General features: G+C 45.7%; 1 protein-coding gene across 3 annotated transcripts; it reads left to right on the forward strand.

The window, feature by feature from the left end:
* Positions 1-9,558: 9,558 nt before the first annotated feature.
* Positions 9,559-13,982, forward strand: LOC103639425 (folate-biopterin transporter). 3 transcript variants are annotated; one of them, XR_002749269.2, is made up of 8 exons: positions 9,559-10,038; positions 10,144-10,239; positions 10,875-11,020; positions 11,122-11,214; positions 11,426-11,594; positions 11,673-11,765; positions 12,134-12,649; positions 13,643-13,982. XR_002749269.2 is itself a non-coding variant. In XM_020544407.3 (3 exons), the coding sequence occupies exons 1-3, from the start codon at positions 9,941-9,943 to the stop codon at positions 11,065-11,067; spliced, it is 387 nt and encodes a 128-aa protein (XP_020399996.1). In that variant the 5' UTR covers positions 9,559-9,940; the 3' UTR covers positions 11,068-11,101. The 3 variants fall into 3 exon arrangements, 1 of the variants encoding a protein (XP_020399996.1); XR_002749270.2 differs by lacking the exons at positions 11,426-11,594; positions 11,673-11,765; XM_020544407.3 differs by lacking the exons at positions 11,122-11,214; positions 11,426-11,594; positions 11,673-11,765; positions 12,134-12,649; positions 13,643-13,982 and having other exon boundaries at positions 10,875-11,101.
* Positions 13,983-22,483: the final 8,501 nt, after the last annotated feature.

Raw genomic sequence — 22,483 nt, forward strand, 5'->3', positions numbered from 1 at the left:
CGAAAGCATATGGGACATCATTGAATTTGGAGCGCAGGTACCAAAAGTGGGGGACAAAGACTATGACTCGGACGAGGCCGCCCAAATATGACACTTTAACTCCCAAGCAACTGCTATACTCCTCGTCTCTTTATGTTGAGAGGAGTATAATAAGGTGCAAGGGTTAAAGAGCGCCAAAGAAATTTGGGACGTCCTCAAAACGCGCACGAAGGGGACAAGGTGACCAAGATCACCAAGCGTGAGACGATCGAGTGAGAACTCGGTCGATTCGTCCCCAACAAAGGGGAAGAGCCGCAAGCCATGTACAACCGGCTCAAGACAATGGTGAACCAAGTGCGTAACCTCACGAGCACCAAATGGGATGACCATGAAATGGTCAAGGTTATTCTAAGATCCCTTGTTTTTCGTAATCCTACTCAAGTACAATTAATACGTGGGGATCTAGATATAAACAGATGTCTCCCGAGAAAGTAATTGGCAAGTTTGTGAGCTTTGAACTTATGATCAAAGACTACAAACACATTGTCAACTTGGAGCAAGGCGCCACCTCCACACCTGAGGTGCAACCCGTTGCATTCAAAGCAACAGAAGAAGAGAAGAAGGAGCCTACATCAAGCAGGCTTCCAATCGACGCCTCCAAGCTCGACAACGAGGAAATGACGCTCATCATAAAAAGCTTCCGCCAAATCCTCAAGCAAAGGAGGGGGAAGGACTACAAGCCCCGCTCCAAAAGGGTGTGTTACCGATGTGGTAAGTCCGATCACTTTATTGCTAAATGCTCAATTTCTAGTGAAAGTGACAGGGACGAAGACAATAAGGGGAATAATAATAAGAAGAAGAGATACTAAAGAAGAAGGGCGACGATGTGCACATGTGTCGGGAATGGGACTCCGACGAGAGGTCCACCGACTCCTCCTCCGACGAGGACGCCGCCAACATCGCTGTCAACAAAAGGCCTCATCTTCCCCAACATCGTCCACAAATGTCTCATTGCAAAGGATGGCAAGAAGAAGAAGGTACATTCTAAAAGTACCCCCAAATATACTACATCTAGTGATGAGGGTAGTTCTAGCGATAATGAAGAAGATTTACTTTCTCTCTTTGCCAACCTTAGCATGGACCAAAAGAAGAAATTGAATTAATTAATTGAAACCATTAACGAGAAGGATGATCTCTTGGAATGCCAAGAGGACTTGCTCGTTAAAGAAAATAAAAAAACATTAAATCGAAAAATGTTGTAACACACTAAAATCACATTTTTAGGGATTTGAGAAAATACACTAAAAAAATAAATTAAGATGGCTAGTTATAAGGATTTTCTTGCCTTTGAAGATATTCTATTAAAAATAAATAAATGATAAAACTATATTTTGATTATTTCAAAGATATATTTGAATCTTGAAATGTTAAGAAAAGAGAACAAGAAGATTTTTTTAATTTGATTAATTGATTGAATTATTTCTTGAATGGATTGTGCATCCTAGAGAATTAATTAATAATCAATTGATATAAAAAAACGACAACAAATAATATTTTTGTATTACATGCTAGAGTTTTTGTTTGTGCATCTAAATAGATTTGAAGTCTGAACTCCATTTACATTTTAATTCAAAAATTGAATTTAAAACTGATTTAAAATTGACATTGGACTATGAAACACAGAAAATAGAGAAATAATAAAAAGAAAAGAAGAAACAAAAAGAAATAAAGGGTGAAGCCTCACCTCGGCAATGACGTGATCACTCGGCCACATACTCTCCAAAGCCAGCACATGCATGCCCCATATACCCTCCTACGTACTCTTCTTCTTTTTTCTTTGTTTGTTTTGTTGTTTTGTTCTCCAGTCGTAGACCAGCGTCGTCCCTTCCGTATCACCACATGATAGCACCGAACTGCGCTCCTCCGTAACAAAAAAAAATCACCATGTCTGCTATAGTTGGTTGTGAACTTCATGCGAGCGTCTCGGTCGGGATACGTATGTAGACAACGACCTCCTTTCCTCTCTGGTCAAGGCTTATCCTCCTAAATGACGAATTCTGTTCTAGAAATCCGGTCATAGATTCTTCGTTGGCTGTTAGCCCCAAACATATATAGGGCTTGTTTGGTTCGTGGCTAACTACGTCACACTTTGCCTAAGGTTAGTCGTTTAAATTGAAGAACTAACCTTAGTCAGAAAAGTTAGACAAAGTGTGACAAGTTAAGCAAGGAACCAAACATGCCCATAACCCGAAGACCTTACCATCCCCGGCACCACGTATCCTGGAGATCACCTGTAGCCGGGCAAACCACAAGAAAAGAGGGCCGTCGCGTCTGTTGGGACTATGCTTCGTCGCCGAAGGTCTTGTAGGAAGAAGCAGCTTCGGCTGAAGCTGTCCGCATGAGATGACCGAAGGATCCTCTTCATGAAGCTTCGGAATTACAAACCGACTTAAAAGTAGAATGACCTTTTAGTCCATAAATGTTTGGGTCGCTGTTGTAATCCCTTATAAGGGGCATAATTGTAATTCCCCACAGGGTGTGTCCTGTGCCTATAAATAGTGAACAATATTTCTTTACTGTTCACGCATTCCTGTATTCGCAATCGCATCATTCGGGAACCAATCTTTGCCAAGGCAGAGGTATAACTGTATTCAATGATTAAATATACTGAGTAGATATAATATGGTTCGTTTATGATTCATTTACCTTTGATACTCTATATTTTATGTTATCTTATACAATCTATTAAAATTCAATTACGAAGATTTAACCTTCGTAATTGTATTGTCATCAACCTTCGTCCAAGGTCCATTAATCCCCAAGGGAATAATGCTTCGTTGGACGAAGGACATTAACATTTAACATTTTATGTTGCCTTGTTCTTAATTCATAGCATTTGAGAACAAGTCCCCAACATTGGCGCCCACCTCCGGTCAACTCACTTCCACTTTTTGAGCTGATGGCTTCGATTAACGATCAAGCTGGAGCTGCTTCGGCCCCGAAGCTGGTGTTCCCGATAACAGGTGGTTCGTGCTCAGAACCAGCCAACAAAAAGCAGAAGAAAGAGGCGCAGAGAAGGGTACAACATGTTGGAGTGCGGGGACCCTTCATCAAGTCAAGATGGTCACACATTCCAATAACCTTCTCCCAAGAGGATCTTCAGCTCAAGGATTTTCCTCATAACGATGCTATGGTTATTTCTTGCGTTATCAAAGGATTTCTGGTCCACAATGTTTTGGTTGATACAGGCAGTGCAGCTGATATTATATTTGCTAAGGCCTTCAGACAAATGCAAGAGCCAGAAGACAAGATTCATGATGCTACACACCCTCTCTGTGGCTTCGGAGGAAGACAGATTGTAGCACTAAGCAAGATCACCATGCCAGTGACCTTCGGCTTCATCAACAACACCAGAACCGAGCAAGTTGTGTTTGACATTGTTGACATGGAATACCCTTACAATGCAATTATTGGTCATGGCACCCTCAATGCTTTCGAAGCAATTCTTCATCCTGCTTACCTTTACATGAAGATACCTTCGGATCAAGGACCCATTGCTATTCATGGAAGTCAGGAAGTTGCCAGAAGGGCCGAGGGAAACTGGACTGACTCAAAAGCAACCCATAACATAGATGGAGCTAAAGCTTGTGAACAGTACAAATTCAGAAGGGAGAAAGCAGCTTCAGCAGATCAGCCGAAGCCCATGCTCTTATGTGAGGACATAGCAGAGCAGAAGGTGTTGTTGGGCTCTCAATTATCCGAAGAACAGGAGAAAACCTTGATAAGGTTTTTGTTCAACAACAAAGATGTTTTTGCATGGTCAGCCAATGATCTTTGCGGAGTTAACAGGGATGTTATTGAACACTCGCTCAATGTTGACCCATCTTTCAGACCCAGAAAGCAGAGGCTTCGGAAAATGTCTGATGACAAGGCCGAAGGCGCTCGGAATGAAGTCAAAAGACTCCTCAGTGCAGGAGTTATCAGAGAAGTAAAGTACCCAGAATGGCTAGCTAACACTGTTATGGTAAAAAAGGCCAATGGAAAATGGCGAATGTGTATCGATTTTACGGATCTCAACAAGGCCTGTCCGAAGGACGAATTCCCATTGCCAAGGATAGACTCCTTAGTTGATGCAGCAGCTTCGTCAGAGCTTATGAGTCTTCTCGATTGTTATTCAGGCTATCATCAAATTTGGATGAAGAAGGAGGATGAGCCGAAGACCAGTTTCATAACCCCTAGTGGAACATATTGTTACCTTCGGATGCCTGAGGGGCTCAAGAACGCTGGAGGAAGTTTCAGCAGAATGACTGTGAAGGTTCTCCAGTCTCAGATAGGCAGAAATGTGCTAACTTATGTTGATGATATCATTGTAAAAAGCACGAAACAGGAAAATCACATTGCTGATTTGCAGGAGACCTTCGCCAGTTTTAGACAAGCTGGTCTAAAGTTGAATCCAGAAAAATGTGTCTTCGGAGTAAAGAAGGGGAAATTTCTTGGATGCTTGGTTTCAACAAAGGGAATTGAAGCTAATCCAAGTAAAATTGAAGCTATACTTCGAATGGAGCCACCAACTACAAAAAAGGGGGCCCAAAGATTGACAGGGAGGCTGGCATCTCTCAATAGATTCATATCCAGATCAGCAGAGAGAAATTTACCATTCTTCGAAGTGCTGAAATCAGCCGAAGTCTTTCAATGGGGACCAAGCCAACAAAAAGCCTTCGAGGAACTGAAGCAATATTTGATAGATTTAACAACATTAACTCCACCAACGCCAGAGGCTCCTTTGTTATTATATGTGACAGCTTCGCATTCAGCGGTAAGTGCAGCACTTGTCCAGGAGAAGCTTGATGGCCAAGTCAAGAAGCAGGTCCCAGTGTATTTTGTATCTGAAGTTCTTAGTATATCAAAGAAAAACTATACAGAATTGGAGAAGGTGTTATATGTTGTTTTGATGGCATCCAGGAAGCTTCGGCATTACTTTCAAGCATACAATATTGTTGTTCCTTCTTCACAACCGTTGAAGGATATTATGAGAAATAGAGAAGCTACTGGACGGATTGGAAAATGGGCTGCAGAGCTCAATGAATTTTGCATTGATTATGTGCATAGATCTTCGATCCAGTCTCAAGCGTTGGCAGATTTCATTGCTGACTGGACGCCAGGGGCTCAGGATGAAGAAACAAATAAAGATGCCGAAGTATGGACAGTGTTTTGCGATGGGTCTTGGGGAACCTTGGGAGCAGGAGCAGCCGATGTGTTGGTCTCACCATCCAAAGTTAAAACTTGTTATGCAGCAAGACTCGATTTTAGTTGTACTAACAATATTACTGACTACGAAGCCCTGCTTTTGGGCCTTCGGAAGTTAAAAGCAATGGGAATCAGAAGGGCCATTCTTAAAACTGATTCCCAGGTTGTTTCGGGTCATATCAACAAGAGTTGTAAGGCTAAAGATCCGAAACTTGAAAAATATCTAGACACGGTCCGAAGGATTGAAGCTTCCTTCGAAGGATTTTCTGTCAAAAATATCCCTCGAGGACAAAATGAGCATGCTGATTTGCTAGCTAAGTCAGCAGCACAGGGGCTGCCCTTACCTTCAGATGTGTTCTTCGAAACAATAAAAGCACCTTCAGTGGAACTTCTTGAAAGAGCAGTCCTCAATATATCTCCTGTTTATAGTGAAGACTGGAGAACTGAGATTATCTCTTACCTTCAGGGTAATTTCCTTTCAGATGACGAAACTTACAACAGGAGGATAGAGGCAAGAGCTCGTCCATATGTCATGATAGAAGGGGAGTTGTACAAGCATGGAGTTTGTGCTCCATTACTCAAGTGTTTATCTAGAGCCGAAGGCATAGAATTGATGGAAGAAATACATGCAGGCCTGTGTGGATCTCACATTGGATCTAGGCCGTTACTTGGAAAAGTTTTCCGTCAAGGGTTTCATTGGCCGAAGGCAGCTTCGGATGCAGCGGAATTAGTTCAAAAGTGCGAAGGTTGTCAGAAATGTGCAAGAGATCAAAAACAACCTTCGTCCCTAACTCAGCTGATACAACCCATCTGGCCATTGCAAAGGTGGGGCCTTGACTTGTTAGGTCTGTTACCACCGGCCCAAGGAAACTTAAGATATGTTGTAGTGGCTGTGGAATATTCTTCTAAATGGATTGAGGCAAAGCCTTTAGCCACAATAACTTCGGCCACCATTCAAAAGTTTTTCTGGCAGAATATTGTTTGTCATTTCGGAGTACCAAAGGCCATCACTGTAGATAATGGAACACAGTTCGACTCCAAAGCTTTCAGAGAATTCTGTGATCAAATTGGCACGAAGATCCATTTTGCATCAGTCAGGCATCCGGAGTCAAATGGACTCGTTGAAAGAGCCAATGGCATCATAATGACAGGAATAATGAAGTTAATCTTCAATCAACCCAGGGGAAAGTGGCCAGATCAATTAATCAAAGTGGTATGGAGCCACAACACAACAACATCAAGGTCAATAGGCTTTACTCCATTCAAATTATTGTTTGGTGACGAAGCAATAACCCCGGAAGAAGCTAAAACTGGATCAATAAGAGCAGTAGCTTCGGCAGAATCAGATCCTGAAGCTGATCATTCTGTGGAAAAAGATGCTATAGAAGGGATCAAGCTTCAAGCTGTGGAGAACATCAATAAATATCAAGCCGAAACAATCAAATGGCGTGATAGAAAGGTTCGGCTAAAGAATATTGAGCCAGGACATTTGGTGCTTCGGAGAGTGGCTAACCCAGATACAGTGGGCAAGTTGCAGTTGAAATGGGAGGGACCTTTTTTGGTAGTATCTTCGTCAAGACCCGGTTCATACAGATTGAAGGATATGGACGGCAACGACATTCCTAGATCTTGGAATGCGGATGAGCTTCGGCGATATTATGTATAACTTGATGTAATTTTTTATATTTTTTATTTTTTCTTTCATGGCACCCTTTTCCTTTCTGAAGGGGGAGAAAGGTTTTCAATGGGGCCATCACATGTAATTTCCTTTTTTAGCTTTATAAGAGCAAAATCCCCTAAAGATGTAAATGTAAAAGCTGAGAACGCACCATCGAGTGCCGGAAAGAAACAAGGAAGAAGCTCCAAAGTCGTTCCTAAGGCAATGCAGAGCTTACAGCGAAAAATAAACGCTGATTCCGCCGAAAGTAAAAGGCGAAGAAGCTCCAAAGACGTTCCTAAGGGAATGCAGAGCTTACAGCGAAAAGTCAACGCTGATTCCGCTGAAGTAAAAGGCGAAGAAGCTGCTAAGGGAGGCTTACAGCGAAAAGTCAGCGCTGATATGTGATTCTTTCTAAGGAAATAACGGTTGTGATTATGGCTTCGGATATGTGTTTGGACATTCATTTGCACATCACATTACATCATAACACTTGCATTCATAAACATTCATCCAAGCATATGTAGGATAACCATCATCATAGCATAAGTGGTTGCTTCGGCAAAAAGGAAAAAACTGTCTTTTGTACTTCGTCGTGTACGAAAAGAAGAGCTTCGGAAAAAAGGAAAAGTTGTTTTTTATGCTTCGCTGTGTACGAAAAGAAGGGAAGGTGTTTTTTCGCCTTCGGCTCAAAAAGATAATTTCGTCCACATCAAAGCGTCTCTCATACATTAATGGAAGGCTAAGAGCATATTACAAGGTATGAACAGAATTCATTAAGTACAGTTTAGTCATATTTACAAAAGTTATTTCAAAAGTTTCTTGAGTTTGTCTACAGTCTACTCCTACTGATCTTCATGAGGCCTCAGCTTCGGCGTCATACTCTTTAAGCATCGGTCTCGGCTTCGTCATCCTACATGAATTAAGTTGTTGTGGGTCAAAACCAAGCTTGAAGGAAAAGGTAAGCACAAGGTATGATTTCTTACTGGTTCAAGATGACTCCGAGCTTCGTCTCCAGCCTTTTCTCGCCCGCCTTTTGTCCATATCATTTTTACAAATCTATTAGAAATGCTTCGGGCGAGGTCAGGAATATCATCTAAAATTGATGGTGATAGAGTGAAATTGGGCCTATTAACAATTTTTCCATGGTCGCAGCCAGCTTTCAGAAAAGCTGCAGCAGTGCCCCGAGAAGCTACCCAGGCACAGAAGTCACCGTGCCCGGCTATAACTTCGTCAAGCTCATCAATTTCACCCTCAATATGTTCGAAGGTCTTTGGTAAATCTTCAGTTGACGGGGTGAACTTCCCACTGCTGGCCCCGACTGAGTGGAAGATTTTTCTCAGTCGTTGAATACATTTGTTGCTAAACTCCAAACATTTGTCTTGAAGGCTTGCCAATAATTTTTTCAAATCTGAATTTTGTTGGACTTCGGCTTCAAGTTTCGTATTAAGTTCTTGCTTTTCTTTTTCAAACTGTTCAGATTGGCAGAGAAGCTTCGTATTCAATTCTGCTACTTTAGCTTCGGCTTCTGCCAATAAGCTTTCAGTTGTCTGAAGCTCGAAGTTTTTCTTTTCAATAGTAGCTGATTGCTCTTTTATTTTGCTCTCTAAATTTTCAATTATAACCTCGTGTTTTTTGTCTTCTAGATCTTGCTGCATTTTCAAAGCCTTGCTCAACAGCATACTCTGCACGTAAACAACCTTCGTTAGACATGTCTTCATTATTAAAAACAATAAAAGTCAAGGGAAAAGTAGTTCACCTTGAAATTGGAATAAAATAAACTACCAACGATATGTTGTCGTCGGTAGCGGCTAATGTCCGTTTCCAGCTTCGGAAAACCGATACTCTTTGATAGAGTACCGATAACCTTAGCTCCAGTTTGATCCCGGATACAGTCTAATTTTTCATCGTCAATACCCCCGAAGAGGAGTGCTCCTGGTTTATATCCGCAAGATTTGGCATATTCTTTAAGCTCTTCTATTTCGGTTTTTGACAATTCTTGTCCAACTAAATTTTGAAACATGAAGGCTTCGTCCTCTGAAGCTTCGTCAGCAAATTCCTTTTCTTTCTCAGACACTGCGGCCATGGCCTCTTCGGCGGCAGTAGTGGCTTCCTCTGTGGCCATGTTTAGTAGCATTTTGTCGATGTGTTCGATTGTGCTTGCCAAATTCAAATCTTCAGTTGAGGTAGCTTCGGTAGCCGCGACCTCCGAAGGTGTGACTTCAATATTTGTTATTTCCTCAGCCGCCGGTATCTTCTGAGGTGAAGCTCTCGGTGGTGTCTTGTCAATGACTTCTGTTACTGCGATGATTCTTTGTCTCTTTGTTTTAGTTGTTTTCTTCGTTTTTTTGGGCTCCTTTTCCTTCTGAAAAAACTTTGTCAGTTGAGGCCCCAATGGACTTAGCTTCGCAGGCAGGGATTCAGTCATTACCTTCAAAATCTCTTCCACCACTACAAGAAACTAATAAATGTTCGTGGGTTAATTTAAAAACGTGGGTACTCACGTTCTTAATTGAGTTACATTCGTGGGTTATGTTAAGAACGTGGGTACCCACGTTCTTAAATTAAATTCGTGGGCCCGTGATAAAACCGTCGAACTTATCGTATTAGGAACGTGGGTACCCACGTTTTTATATTAAATTCGTGGGTCACGTGAACACCGTCGAACTAAACCCAAAAACCTAAATCTCTCACCCCCCACGTCTCTTTTCTTTCCATCTGTCTACCGCGCGCGCTCGCCGCTACCTGCCCGCCGCCATCGCCCCGTCCCGCGCGCGCCCTGCTGCCCCACCGCGCGCCGGCTCGCGCGCCGCCCAGCACGCCGCCACCCCGCGCGCGCCCCGCCGCCTCGCCGCCCCACCGCACGCCTGCTAGCGCGCTGCCCAGCACGCGGCCCGCCCTCGCCACCCTAACCGCCGCCGCAGCCGCCGCCCGATGTGCCCTCATGCACGAGACCTCTCGAACCCTCTCAGAAGGCGGTGCGATCCGGTTTGGGTCGCCATGCCGAGCCCGATGTGCCCGACGCGTGCGCGGCTGAGTCGAAGCCGAAACTAGCGCATGGAGATGACGACGATAGGCCGCCCCTTGAGGAGAAGCGCCGCTGCAGCGGTGAGGGCGGATTCGTCTTCCTCTGCGCCCTTGCTGGACACACCGAGGTGCGCGCTTCCCCCATCTCTCTGAAAATTCTCTATCTCGACGCGATCGCCAATTTCTGTCTAGCAGTTGTGGTGGAGTCTTACAGTAATCATAAAATCTGATAGGCTATCGGTGGGATTTCTCTGCCGTCTGGTTCGAACAAGCTCTACTCCGGCAGCGTCGACGGATCTGTTCGCATCTGGGACTGCAATTCCAGCAAGGTAGCTTGGTTCTCGGCTCCCGATGATGTATCTGATTATGCATGGGTTACCAACAATATCTCTGATATGCACGGGCTACCAACAATCTCTTTGATTATGGACGAGTAACGGGCTGCTTCCACGGAGGTTCCAGTGAGGAGGTTGTCATTATTCGTGGTGGTTCATGTGCTGATTAGCAATGTGTGCACCCTATGGAACCAACCATAACCGAATGGTGACTCCTGTTTTTTTTCTGATTGGTTGTGCCTAAATCACCAATCGTCGGTGGATTTCTTATGATTAGTTGGGTGATCCTGTGCTCCTGGTTTGGATTGGATGCTATCTGTCAGGCTAGCCTTGTTGCTATATATTGGAGGCTCTTCGCCTGCTTCGGTTACCGTGGGGAGTTGCTGGGTGTTTTTTTTCTACCCTACATAAACACTTCAGGTCTTTAGCCTATTGAGGATGGACTACTATTTCATTTCTGCTTGTTACTCTTTGGATCCTCCTATTTTGTGCACATGTGTTACCTGTTTGGGTTTTCCATGCTAAACATGTCTCTTGTCTGATTGCTTGTGTTTTTTATGTACTGTTTATTTTATAATGAATAAAAACTATTAACTACTTTTTATCTTATGTTGAATAATATATTTCAGCACAAATAAGCTTGGATTCACACCAGAGTTTCTAGGGCGTGTGAAGCTTGTAACCTCCTTTGCATCCCTGCTCGGTGTTGGGCTCTACAACTATTTTCTGAAGGAAGTTCCTCTAAGGAAAATATTTCTCGTGACAACCATTATAGGTTCAGCTCTTGGGATGACACATGTGCTCTTTATATTATTTTCTTGATTGTTACTGCAATTCTTTTCTATCCTTTAAACATACTGCATCGTATATATTTAGGTGCTTCTTGTAACTGTATTAAATCGAAAGTTTGGGATTAGTGACGAGTGGTTTTCTATTGGTGATTCATTAATCATCACAGTCCTTGGTCAGGTAAGTAACATTACTGCAATGCTTAATAACAGTAGAGTGCATTTTACATGATTGCATAAAAACCTATTTTGTGCACCTGTGTTACCTGTTTGGGTTTTCCATGCTAAACCTGTCTCTTGTCTGATTGCTTGTGTTTTTTATGTACTGTTTATTTTATAATGAATAAAAACTATTAACTACTTTTTATCTTATGTTGAATAATATATTTCAGCACAAATAAGCTTGGATTCACACCAGAGTTTCTAGGGCGTGTGAAGCTTGTAACCTCCTTTGCATCCCTGCTCGGTGTTGGGCTCTACAACTATTTTCTGAAGGAAGTTCCTCTAAGGAAAATATTTCTCGTGACAACCATTATAGGTTCAGCTCTTGGGATGACACAGGTGCTCTTTATATTATTTTCTTGATTGTTACTACAATTCTTTTCTATCCTTTAAACATATTGCATCGTATATATTTAGGTGCTTCTTGTAACTGGATTAAATCGGAAGTTTGGGATTAGCGACGAGTGGTTTTCTATTGGTGATTCATTAATCATCACAGTCCTTGGTCAGGTAAGTAACATTACTGCAATGCTTAATAACAGTAGAGTGCATTTTACATGATTGCATAAAAAAATGTATTCAGTTGATCATGTACCCTTTTTCGTTACATAGTGACTGTGTAACATAGTACTTTTATATGTCCATAATTTAGACTGGCCACTGACAATTCAGGATCAGCTGATCTTAGTTGTGAAATGGTGTACCTGTTCTTAGGAATATGTTGACTTATTTTGAGGATAGAAGTCTCAATGTTCCATGTGTACAATGAGAGCATCATTTGCATATTAATATGAGTTAAATAATATCTAGCTTTGACACCTCCTGCCTTCAATTGCTTCCTTGAATGCAAGCTTATGTTGCTTAAGCTTTTTTTGTAGGCTTCATTTATGCCAGTCTTGGTGTTAGCTGCAAAACTGTGCCCTCCAGGAATGGAAGCCACTTTATTTGCAACTTTGATGTCCATTTCTAATGCTGGAAGTGTTACTGGTGGTTTGGTTGGTGCTGGTCTAACTCGGATATTTGGGGTCACCAGGGACACCTTTGGGAACCTACCTCTATTGATTGTCATCTGCAATCTTAGTTCGCTGCTGCCCTTACCTCTTTTAGGTCTCCTGCTAGAGGAATCAGGTGACACAGACAATGGAGAAACAAAGAATATCTGACTTGCTGAGGGTTTCATCTCTGTTTGTTCTGATTCTCAAGTATAGCATACCATAGTGCGCAGCTTCAACTCAGATATGATCCATCCAGTTGAAGTTCAAAAGATCAGTGGGGAAATATGGAAATCATACTGGAGATAAGTTCAGTTAGTCACCACCACCATCAGCCAGTATCTCCTGCGACTATTAACCTGTGATCAAAGCGATTCATTGGTGATCTATGATGGCGCACAGGTAATCACCAATTTTTTTAGTTTATATAAGCTACCTTGCATACGAAGGCAAGGTCGGTTTTATCTCTCTATATTCTTTGAGTTTTTATTAGCTAATGCTGCTACCCCATGAAAACTAGAGTAGGGGTCAAAGACTAGTAGTTGAGGATTCCCTTACAAAGTCGAATGTATTGTAACCAAAAGAGAGAGAGAGGGAATATTTATGCATTACGGAGACCTAGAGTACAGACACGTAAAGGAAAATACTTGCACACAATTCGCCTTGCCGTACAGTATCAGGTTCTGCTTACATCACTAGGCCCAAATGAAGTGCAATCAGAGGCACATAAAGGAAAACTATAGCACAACAGAAATGCAGCACCCATGGTCCATAACAACTCACTGAGTTTTTGCAGTGCCAAGTACTGGTGTCAATGATAAATTGATAATAGTGTGTATAACCATAGATCTATTCTTTGATGTCTGTTTGGGCTTTGGGGGTTAACTTAAAATATGGTTTCAATTTATTGGCGAGTCGAATAAGAGTTAAGTAAGAAATGATCATTGGAATCAATGGAGTGTAAAGCATCCAGGAACTAACCTGTGTGTTTCTCTTTTGAGGGTGTGCTCAGTGCTCCTATAGTTGGTATTTATCCAGGACTACAATCAGTTAAATTATATCATGAGGACGAATCATTGTTGAATAAAAAATCGTCGATTAGTTTCTGGATGTTTTACATATTTCTCTTAAAAAACATGCAGCTGTGGTTGTCTAGTTCATTATTGAATCTTATTGAATGTAGATATGCACGATCGATTCGAACAGTTTCTTGCATGGTAATGTAGAGCAGCACGAATGGTCATATTATTCCGAGTATTCTGCCTGCGTTGCTCGAGGAATGGACACCCTAGTTTTTATGGTCACATTTTGTGTTTATCATGCTTTCCTATATCTTTGTGTACATGTGATTTAATGCCAGTTGTATATTTATGAGAATTTTGGTTTATTTTGTAGGATTCTGGCTCTCATCAAGTGACTCCTCCCCCTCACGCTGACTTTGCGGACAGATGTCTCAATTCTAGTGGTGGAGCTACAAACAACAATCCGATGTCCTGATCGAGAGCGATGGAGCTAATGTTTGAAATTGTGTGTTTGAACTTGTGAACTACAAATGTGAACTATGGATGTGAACTTGTGTGAATTTGTGAACTTATGTATTTGGATTTATGTGAATTTGTGAACTTATATATTTGGACTTGTGTGAATTTGTGATATGAACATATATCAATGTGTTTGAAATCTTTATTGTATGTGATATTCTGTGTTGCATGTGATATTATGTGTGTCTAATTTTTCATTTCTATATTTTTATTTTTTCTGGAAAAGGGTTAAGAACGTGGGTACCGTCGAACTTAATGGGCAGCCCTCACCGACCCACGCAGGACCCATAAGTTCGACGGCCATGTGGCCCCGTCGAACTTAAATGTAAGAACGTGGGTGCCGTCGAACTTATGAGAAAAAATTCGACGGCCCCCGTCGAACTTAAAAACCCACGTTCTTAATGTTAAGTTCGACGGTACCCACGTTCTTAATGTTAAGTTCGACGGTACCCACGTTCTTAATGTTAAGTTCGTCGGGGCCGTCGAACTTACTTCTCTAAGTTCGTCCAAAAATCGCCGTCGGCTATATTCGTCGGTAAACCCACGTTCTTATGGTAAGTTCGACGGCCTATTACATTAAGTTCGACGGTTTTTCACCCACGTTCTTTAACCAGTTTCTTGTAGTGCACGTCAGTGGCAGAGCGTGATGCGGGAGTCTCCTCTTCGTCGGATACTTTTTGCTTCGGAGATGATACTTTCCTCTTCTTCGGAATATTCTTCTTTTTTGGTGGTTCTTTCTCATCTTCATTTAAAGCTTCGGTTACCCTTTTCCTTTTCCGGCCTTCGACACCTTTATTCAGATTTTCGTAGTCAGGGTATTCAAAACCCAGGGCGTCCAGCACCCGATTCAGTCTTCGCTTCGGACGGGTACCGAAGGCCGCAGTCATCAACTGATCCTCTTTTTTGGAGTAATTACCGAGTATTTCATTGCACATTATTTCAATTGTGTCCAGCCACTCTTGGCAAGGTGTTTTAAAATATTTCTTAAACTTGTAATAGTAAGGTAACCGCACAAGTTCCTCTTCTTTCTTCTCCCCCTCTAGCTTCGACATTTCCCATTCTTTTAAGGTAGGAAAAACCCTGAAAGCCAAAAACTCTTGAACCAGGTCTCTTGTGCTGATATGCTCTGAAATAATTTTAAACTCAGCCAACGCTTTTTGTGTTGGACCTTCTGGTGTCATGTTGCAATGAGGTCGGGTTTCTCCGAAGATTAGTTCAAGCGGACTCTGCACAAGCTTCTCCTTGTCGTCATCAACCTTGACGTAGAACCATTCCGATTTCCAGCCTGCCGGCCACTTGCTTCGATAGCTGATGACAGGAAACTTTGTGGTTTTCCGATAGGCAAAATTATAGCAACCAAAGTTATCATGCAATCCATCTTTTCTAGCCTTCGTCTGATAATGCAGCTCATGAACTCGACAAAAGCTGTCGGCAAACGGCTCCACCGCCTGGCTTCGGAGGGCCCAGATATAGACGCTAAGCCTAACGATAGCGTTAGGAGTCAGCTGATGAAAGTAGATCCCAAACCTCTTCAATACATCTGCAATAATCCCATGCAGGGGGAATCTCAACCCAGCCTTTAGAAAGCTCTTGAAAATGACTATTTCATCCTTCTCTGGTTTCGGGGTAGTTTCTTCCCCCCCGAAGCGTAGTAGCTTCTTCTGACTTTCACTGAAATAACCCGACTTCACCATCTTGGAGAGATCAGCCTTCGAAACAGTCGACTTTCCGAAGTCCAAGTGGCTGGGCTTACTTGGCATGGCAATACGATAAACATCTTCGGAATCAGTTTCCTCAATGTTTCCTTCTTCCGCTTCGGCAGTCGCCTGTTCTGTCTCAGCAGTGGGGATTTCTTCCGGGGTTACCAGTCCGGATCGTTGCATCGCTTCGGAGATGGGAACAGTCTCTGATCCTTCAGCTTCGCCTCCCTCACGCTCAACCCTAGCGGTAGAACGCACTCTGGCCATTTAACTCTGATTTTTTTGGGAACTAAATGTTTTTTCTTCCGAAGCTTTTTCTTCTGACGAAGTAGGCTTCAAACTGGAGCTTCGTCTGATTCTGAGAGTCAAGCTTCGGCTATGGTTAAAAATTTTGGCAGCAAAATAGTGCAAATAACAATGAATGCTGTGGTAACTTCACACCTACTCGTCTGTTTATATAATGATGCAGGTAAGAAGGTGAATCGCCAGGATTTTTACACCAGGCGGACAACCGCTTGCACTCGCTGCGCGGTGGACCGCAGAGACCAAACAGTAGCTCTGCAAGGTGGGACCGCTACGCGCTCGGAAACTGAATCGTTTCTCGGCAATGAGCTCAGGGAAGGTGTTTTTTGGACCTTCGGTTTCCCGAAGCTTAAGAGACTTTTTTCACGGATCAAGCTCGTTACGAAAAACGGTCTAGCACCGCGAAAGGGGCTACTGTTGGGACTATGCTTCGTCGCCGAAGGTCTTGTAGGAAGAAGCAGCTTCGGCTGAAGCTGTCCGCATGAGATGACCGAAGGATCCTCTTCATGAAGCTTCGGAATTACAAACCGACTTAAAAGTAGAATGACCTTTTAGTCCATAAATGTTTGGGTCGCTGTTGTAATCCCTTATAAGGGGCATAATTGTAATTCCCCACAGGCTGTGTACTGTGCCTATAAATAGTGAACAGTATTCCTTTACTGTTCACGCATTCCTGTATTCGCAATCGCATCATTCGGGAACCAATCTTTGCCAAGGCAGAGGTATAACTGTATTCAATGAGTAAATATACTGAGTAGATATAATATGGTTCGTTTATGATTCATTTACCTTTGATACTCTATATTTTATGTTATCTTATACAATCTATTAAAATTCAATTACGAAGATTTAACCTTCGTAATTGTATTGTCATCAACCTTAGTCCAAGGTCCATTAATCCCCAAGGGAATAATGCTTCGTTGGACGAAGGACATTAACATTTAACATTTTATGTTGCCTTGTTCTTAATTCATAGCATTTGAGAACAAGTCCCCAACAGCGTCGAAGCTGGGCGAGGAGGAGAGGAGGGCTCTGCAGCCGTGGGGCGCGCCGTCGGGGCAGACTGTGGATCCTGGACGATCTGGGTTGAGCGCGTGGTCAAACGGTGACCGTAGACTTCATTGCCGGACATCCAAAACTCGTGGTCAAGCCACCGCATGTCGTCTGTCCCTATCCTTTCCGGTGAAATTTCTTCCTCTGAGTTCAATTCCTTCCCCACTTTGAGTAGTGAAAGGAAAATAGGGTCAAGCCTTTTCCTAAATGATTTTGGTGGTTGAATTGCCCAACATAAATAATTGGACTAACTAGTTTGCTCTAAATTATAAGTTCTACAGGTGCCAAAGGTTCAACACAAACCAATAAAAAGTCCAAGATAGGGTTCAAAAAGAAAGAAGCAAAACCAACCAAAGGCTGCCCTGGTCTGGCGCACCGGACTGTCCGGTGTGCCACCGGACAGTGTCCGGTGCACCAGGGAGATCAACTCTAAACTACTCAGCTTCGGGTTTTTGGAGAGCCACTCCGCTATAATTCACCGGACTGTCCGGTGTACCATGCAGAGCAACGGCTACAACGCCAACGGTCGTCTGCAAAAGGTGAACAGTGCGTGAATAGTCGCGCAGAAGTAAGAGCAGCGCCAGAAGGCGCACCGGACAGTGAACAGTGACTGTCCGGTGCACCACCAGACTGTCCGGTGGTCTCAGCTGTCAGAGCTCCAACGATCGAACCCTAACAGTTGGGTGACGTGGCTGGCGCACCGGACTGTCCGGTGCGCCCATCGACAGACAGCCTCCCCAATGGGCATTTTGGTGGTTGGGACTATAAATACCCCCCAAACACCACACTTCAAGGCATCCAAGTTTTCAGCCATTGCATTCAATATAAGAGCTCTAGACTTCACTCTAAGACACAAAACAAAAGATCAAATCCTCTCCAAGTCCGGAATCACTCCAAACTCTTAGTGGCTAGTGAGAGAGAGATTTTTGTGTTCATTTGAGTTCTTGTCTCTTGGATCGCTTTTTTTCTTCCCCATTTTTGTTCTCAAGACACCTGTAATCAATACAAGATACACCAATTGTGTGGTGGTCCTTGTGGGGTCTAAGTGACTCAATTGATTGAGGAGAAAAGCTCACTCGGTCTAGGTGACCGTTTGAGAGAGGGGAAGGGTTGAAAGAGACCCGGTCTTTGTGACCACCTCAACGGGGAGTAGGTTTGCAAGAACCGAACCTCTATAAAACAAATCATTGTGTCATCCGCTTTATTTCTTTGGTTGATTTGTTTTCACCCTCTCTTTCGGACTCGTTTTTATTTCTAACGCTAACCCGACTTGTAGATTGTGCTTAAAGTTTGTAAATTTCAGATTTGCCTATTCACCCTCCATCTAGGCGACTTTCAAGTAGAAGCTATCGGCGTCGCGATTCGTACACCAGAACATTGGGGAATATGCCATTAGGGCGCCAAATCGCTGTTGCCGGCGAGGTCCAACCGCCAGATTTCAGGGCACCGCCGCGGCTGGCGAATGCTGCCACGTCTGGCTAACATAGGGTGGAAGACGATCTTCTGGTCGTTGATGGAGAAATCAAAGGGATAGATTGAAAGCTGGCGTACCCATTCAATCTGGAATCTGTGTCGTCGATCTGGTGGTTGACGGTTGTGATCAGATCATGCGCGTATCGGTTCGTCGTGTCGGGTCGTGACCGTTCGATATATATCGTGCGGTGGGTATATATACTGGTTCCCTTAAAAAACGTAGATCTAATCTGGACCATCTGGGTCAGATCTGACGGTCTCGATCGTCTCATACCCCTTCGGTCGCGCCTCTTACAAAATAACCCTTGTCCTTTCTACTATTACAACCCGCCGTCCGGTACGGATGCAAAATGAGTCTTAAGGAATTTTATGAGTTAGACCCTCGGGTTCTCTGTTTTTATGTACCTAGTCCAGAATCCTTAGGAAATTCAGAAAATTAATATATAAAATGGATTTTGAGTATAAAAATAAATCCAAATACTTGTTTAATTCATATTTAATCTATTTTAATTCCTTTTTGATCCATTTCAGTTGCATTAAATTCATAGTAATATTGTTTATCATCTAGTAACTTTATTTTTATAAAATTGAGATTAAATAAATTATGCACTTAATTCCCTTTTATCCAACACTTAAAACTTCAGAAATTCATAACTCCTCCGTTTTAATTCTGAATTGACTCATTCCAGTTGCGTTAGTGTCGGCGTTTCGACCCCGAGGGGGTCCCTGGACCGACGAGTAAAATTGTAGTTGCGTGTCCCAGCCCAGATGGGTTGGTGCGAGATGGAACACAGGGGGGGGAAATGCGGCTCGTGTTATCCTGCGCTAGGGGATGCGCTCATAGTAAGGGTTACAAGCGTTCGCGCGCGCGCGAGAGAGAGAGTGAGCCTATTCGTTAGCCCGTTCTCCCGCGCGACCCTCTCGCATGAAGGCCCTGGACCTTCCTTTTATAGATGCAAGGAGAGGGTCCAAGTGTACAATGGGGTGTAGCTATGCGCTAACGTGTCCGGCAGAGAGATGCCTGAGCCCTGTGTACATGCCAACGTGGCTGTCGGAGAGGTGTTAGAGCCCTGTGTACGCGGTATCGTGGTCGTCGGAGGAGCGCTTGAGCCCTGTAGAAGCATAGATGTCGGGGCTGTTGGGACCTTGCTGATGTCTCCTTGCTTCCGTAGGGGGATGAGAACCACCGTCGTCATGGACGCACGCGGGGAGCCATCATTACTTGTTACCGGGGCGAGCCTGGATGGGACGTTGGTCTTGTTCCCCCGTAGCCTGAGCTAGCTAGGGGTAGGGTAATGATGCATCCTCCGTGGCGCGGTCGGTCCGAGCCTAAGGTTGGGCGAGGCGGAGACTCCTCCTGAGGCCGAGGCCGGGGTCGAGCGAGGACGCGATTCCTCCTGAGGTCGAGGTTGAGGCCGAGCCCTAGGGTCGAGCGAGGCGGAGACCACCTTCCGAGGCCAAGGCGGGGGCCGAGCCCTGGGGTCGGGCGAGGCGGAGACCACCTTCCGAGGCCGAGGCGGGGGCCGAGCCCTGGGGTCGGGCGAGGTGGAGACCTCCTCCTAAGGCCGAGGCCCAATGTCGGGCGAGGCAGAGCTTCTTGTTGCGCCTGAGGCTGAACTTAGCTGTTGTCAGCCTCACCCTAGCGGGTGGCACAGCAGTCGAAGAGGGGCGAGCGACTCGGTTTTCCAGTCAGGTCGGTCAGTGGAAGGGCGAAGTGACTGCGGTCACTTCGACCTTGCCGACTGAGGCACGTGTGTCAGGATAAGGTGTCAGGCAATCCTCGCATTAAATGTGCCTGCGATACGGTCGGTTGGTGAGGCGATTTGGCCAAGGTTGCTTCACTACGAAGCCTGCCCGAGCTGGGCTTCGGGCGAGTCGAGGGTGCGCCCGTTGCTTGAGGAGGCCCTCGGACGAGGCGAGAATTCGTCTGGGACTACTGTTCCTGCCCGAGGCTGGGCTCGGGCGAGGCGAGATCGCGTCCCTGAGTAGACGAAGCCTTGACCTGAATCGTGCCCATCAGTCTATGCAGCTTGTGCTGATGGTGGTTACCAGCCGTGTTTAGGAGTGTTGGAGGTACCCCTAATTACGGTACCCGACAGTAGCCCCCGAGCCTCAAAGGGAGTGTTGGTACTCGCTTGGAGGCTTTGCCGCACTTTTTTGCGAGGGGACCGACCTTTCTCGGTTACACTTTGTTCCGGTGGGTGCGCGCGAGCGCACCCGCCGGTGTAGCCCCCGAGGCCTCGGAGGAGTGGTTTGACTCCTCTGAGGTCTTAATGCCTTTCGTGATGCCTTGGCCGGCCTGGTTGTTCCCTCATGCGACCTGATCGTAGCTCGGGTGCATGGTCAGGTTCCGAGTTTTTAGGCTGGTTTGTTGACGCTGTCAACGGTTTGGCCGTAGCCGGGTTTGCGAGAGCAGCCCTCGAGCCTCTGCACGGAGCAAGAGGGCGATCAAGGACTGTCTCGACTTTTATTATACGCCCCTTCGTCGCCTTTCTGCAAGGAGGAAGGGGGAAAGCGCCATGTTGCCCTAAGAGGGCGCCGGACATGGTGTCTCCAGTGAGTTGCTATCGGGTGATCCGAGTGGACGCCCGTGCCCCGTTCGATAAGGGTCGGCTAGTGGCCCAGAGGCGCGCTCCAAAAGTACCTGCAGGTGAGTTGCCGGACCCGGACTCGTTCGATAGGGTCCGCGGGCTTGATGCCTCCCTCTGATGGGATTCTATTACAAAATCGCTCCTGCTGGTCTCGGAAATGTCCTAGGGTACCTCGGGAGCGTAGCCCGAGCCTCGGCCATGTAACAGACGTACCCAGAGTCATCCCTCGCTCTGCGTGCTCTAGGGCGGCTGTCGAACCCTTCCGAGGGGCCAGCCTTCGAACCCCTGATCAGTAGTGGGCGCGGAGCCTGAGTGCTCTGGGGCGGCTGTCGAACCCTTCCGAGGGGCCAGCCTTCGAACCCCTGATCAGTAATGGGCTTGAAGCCCGAGTGCTCTAGGGCGACTGTCGAACCCTTCCGAAGGGCCAGCCTTCGAACCCCTGATCAGTAGGAGGGCTCGGGGCCCGCTTCCTTCGCGGAGAAGAATCCCTTTCGAAATATCCCCTTTCTCGGTCCCTGTAGCAAGAGAGAGAAAGAGGAAGAGGAAAAGGATATGAATTTAAATGGCGTGGCACACCTTTTTTGACGCGGTCATCATGGCGGAGGTGAAACAACGTCCGCTTCGCGTGCCAATGGTGTCGCTTGCCCTGTCGAGGAGTTAATACGACGGGACGGGCGGTTCGCGGGGTGGCCACGTGCGCGAGGCGTTCGGGGAACGGAACACGGGCGTGTCGTCTTCACACCGTGGGAGAGGGCTCCCTTGCTGCTTCAGGAGGGGACGCGAGCCTGCAGGCGATTTGACCGCTGCTTCTGCCCGTCTGTCGCCGCCATTACCGCCGGTCCACTTTTGGCCATATCAACCATCGCGCCTCCTCCCGCGACTGACTGACCCATGATCGATGTGCTCGATTGGCACTGTTGGGCCATGCGCAGGGTTGCCTTGAGTCGCGGCACTGGTTCCGCAGTCGAGAAGGCGCGACATTGGCGCAAGTGGCGGTGCAGTTTCTTGCACGTAGTAACCGGTGCACCGATTACATGACGTGTGGGCCTGGGCCTCCATGCTGGATGCGACGAAGCCAAAGGGGTGCGCCTCCGTGGTGCGGTTGCACGCCACCTGCATGGCGGTCCGCCCTTTCGACCGCTGGTTTCGGCGAGGATGGAGGAGTGCTTGTAACCGCGGGGCGGTCACACGCTCCGCGTGCGGCGGTTTGGCTTCTTCCGTTTCGGGTCAGCTTGCATGACGTGTGGGACCTAGCCCCCGTGTCGTAGGTGGAGGACCCTAGAGCACGTCGGTGAAGACTTTGTCCGTGACGCCTGAGGACGCGAGTGGGGAGAGCCGCCTTTAAAAAGGGGTCGATCCCCCGGGCGGTAGCCATGTCTTCGCACTCCTCTCAGCATCGCGCCCTTCCTCCTTCCGAGCCCTCGGATGGGGAGCACCCGCGTTGCCTTCGTCTTGCTGCTGTTGGAGGAGCACGACCTCGCGGGGGTTGGCACCCTTCAGCCATTGCTCGGCTTCAAGAATTTTCATCAGGCAGCTCGGCTGCATTCCCTCACCAATGGTCACCCAGGATGGTGA

The sequence above is a fragment of the Zea mays genome, chromosome 9 (genome assembly GCF_902167145.1).
Source record: "Zea mays cultivar B73 chromosome 9, Zm-B73-REFERENCE-NAM-5.0, whole genome shotgun sequence".
Lineage (NCBI taxonomy): Eukaryota > Viridiplantae > Streptophyta > Magnoliopsida > Poales > Poaceae > Zea > Zea mays.

Excerpts from the sequence above, each read along its gene's own strand:
- LOC103639425 (XM_020544407.3), top strand. The coding sequence starts at position 9,941 with ATGGAGATGACGACGATAGGCCGCCCCTTGAGGAGAAGCGCCGCTGCA. Across the intron at positions 10,039-10,143 it reads CCCTTGCTGGACACACCGAG|GCTATCGGTGGGATTTCTCT; the intron begins GTGCGCGCTTCC and ends AAAATCTGATAG. Across the intron at positions 10,240-10,874 it reads GGGACTGCAATTCCAGCAAG|CACAAATAAGCTTGGATTCA; the intron begins GTAGCTTGGTTC and ends AATATATTTCAG.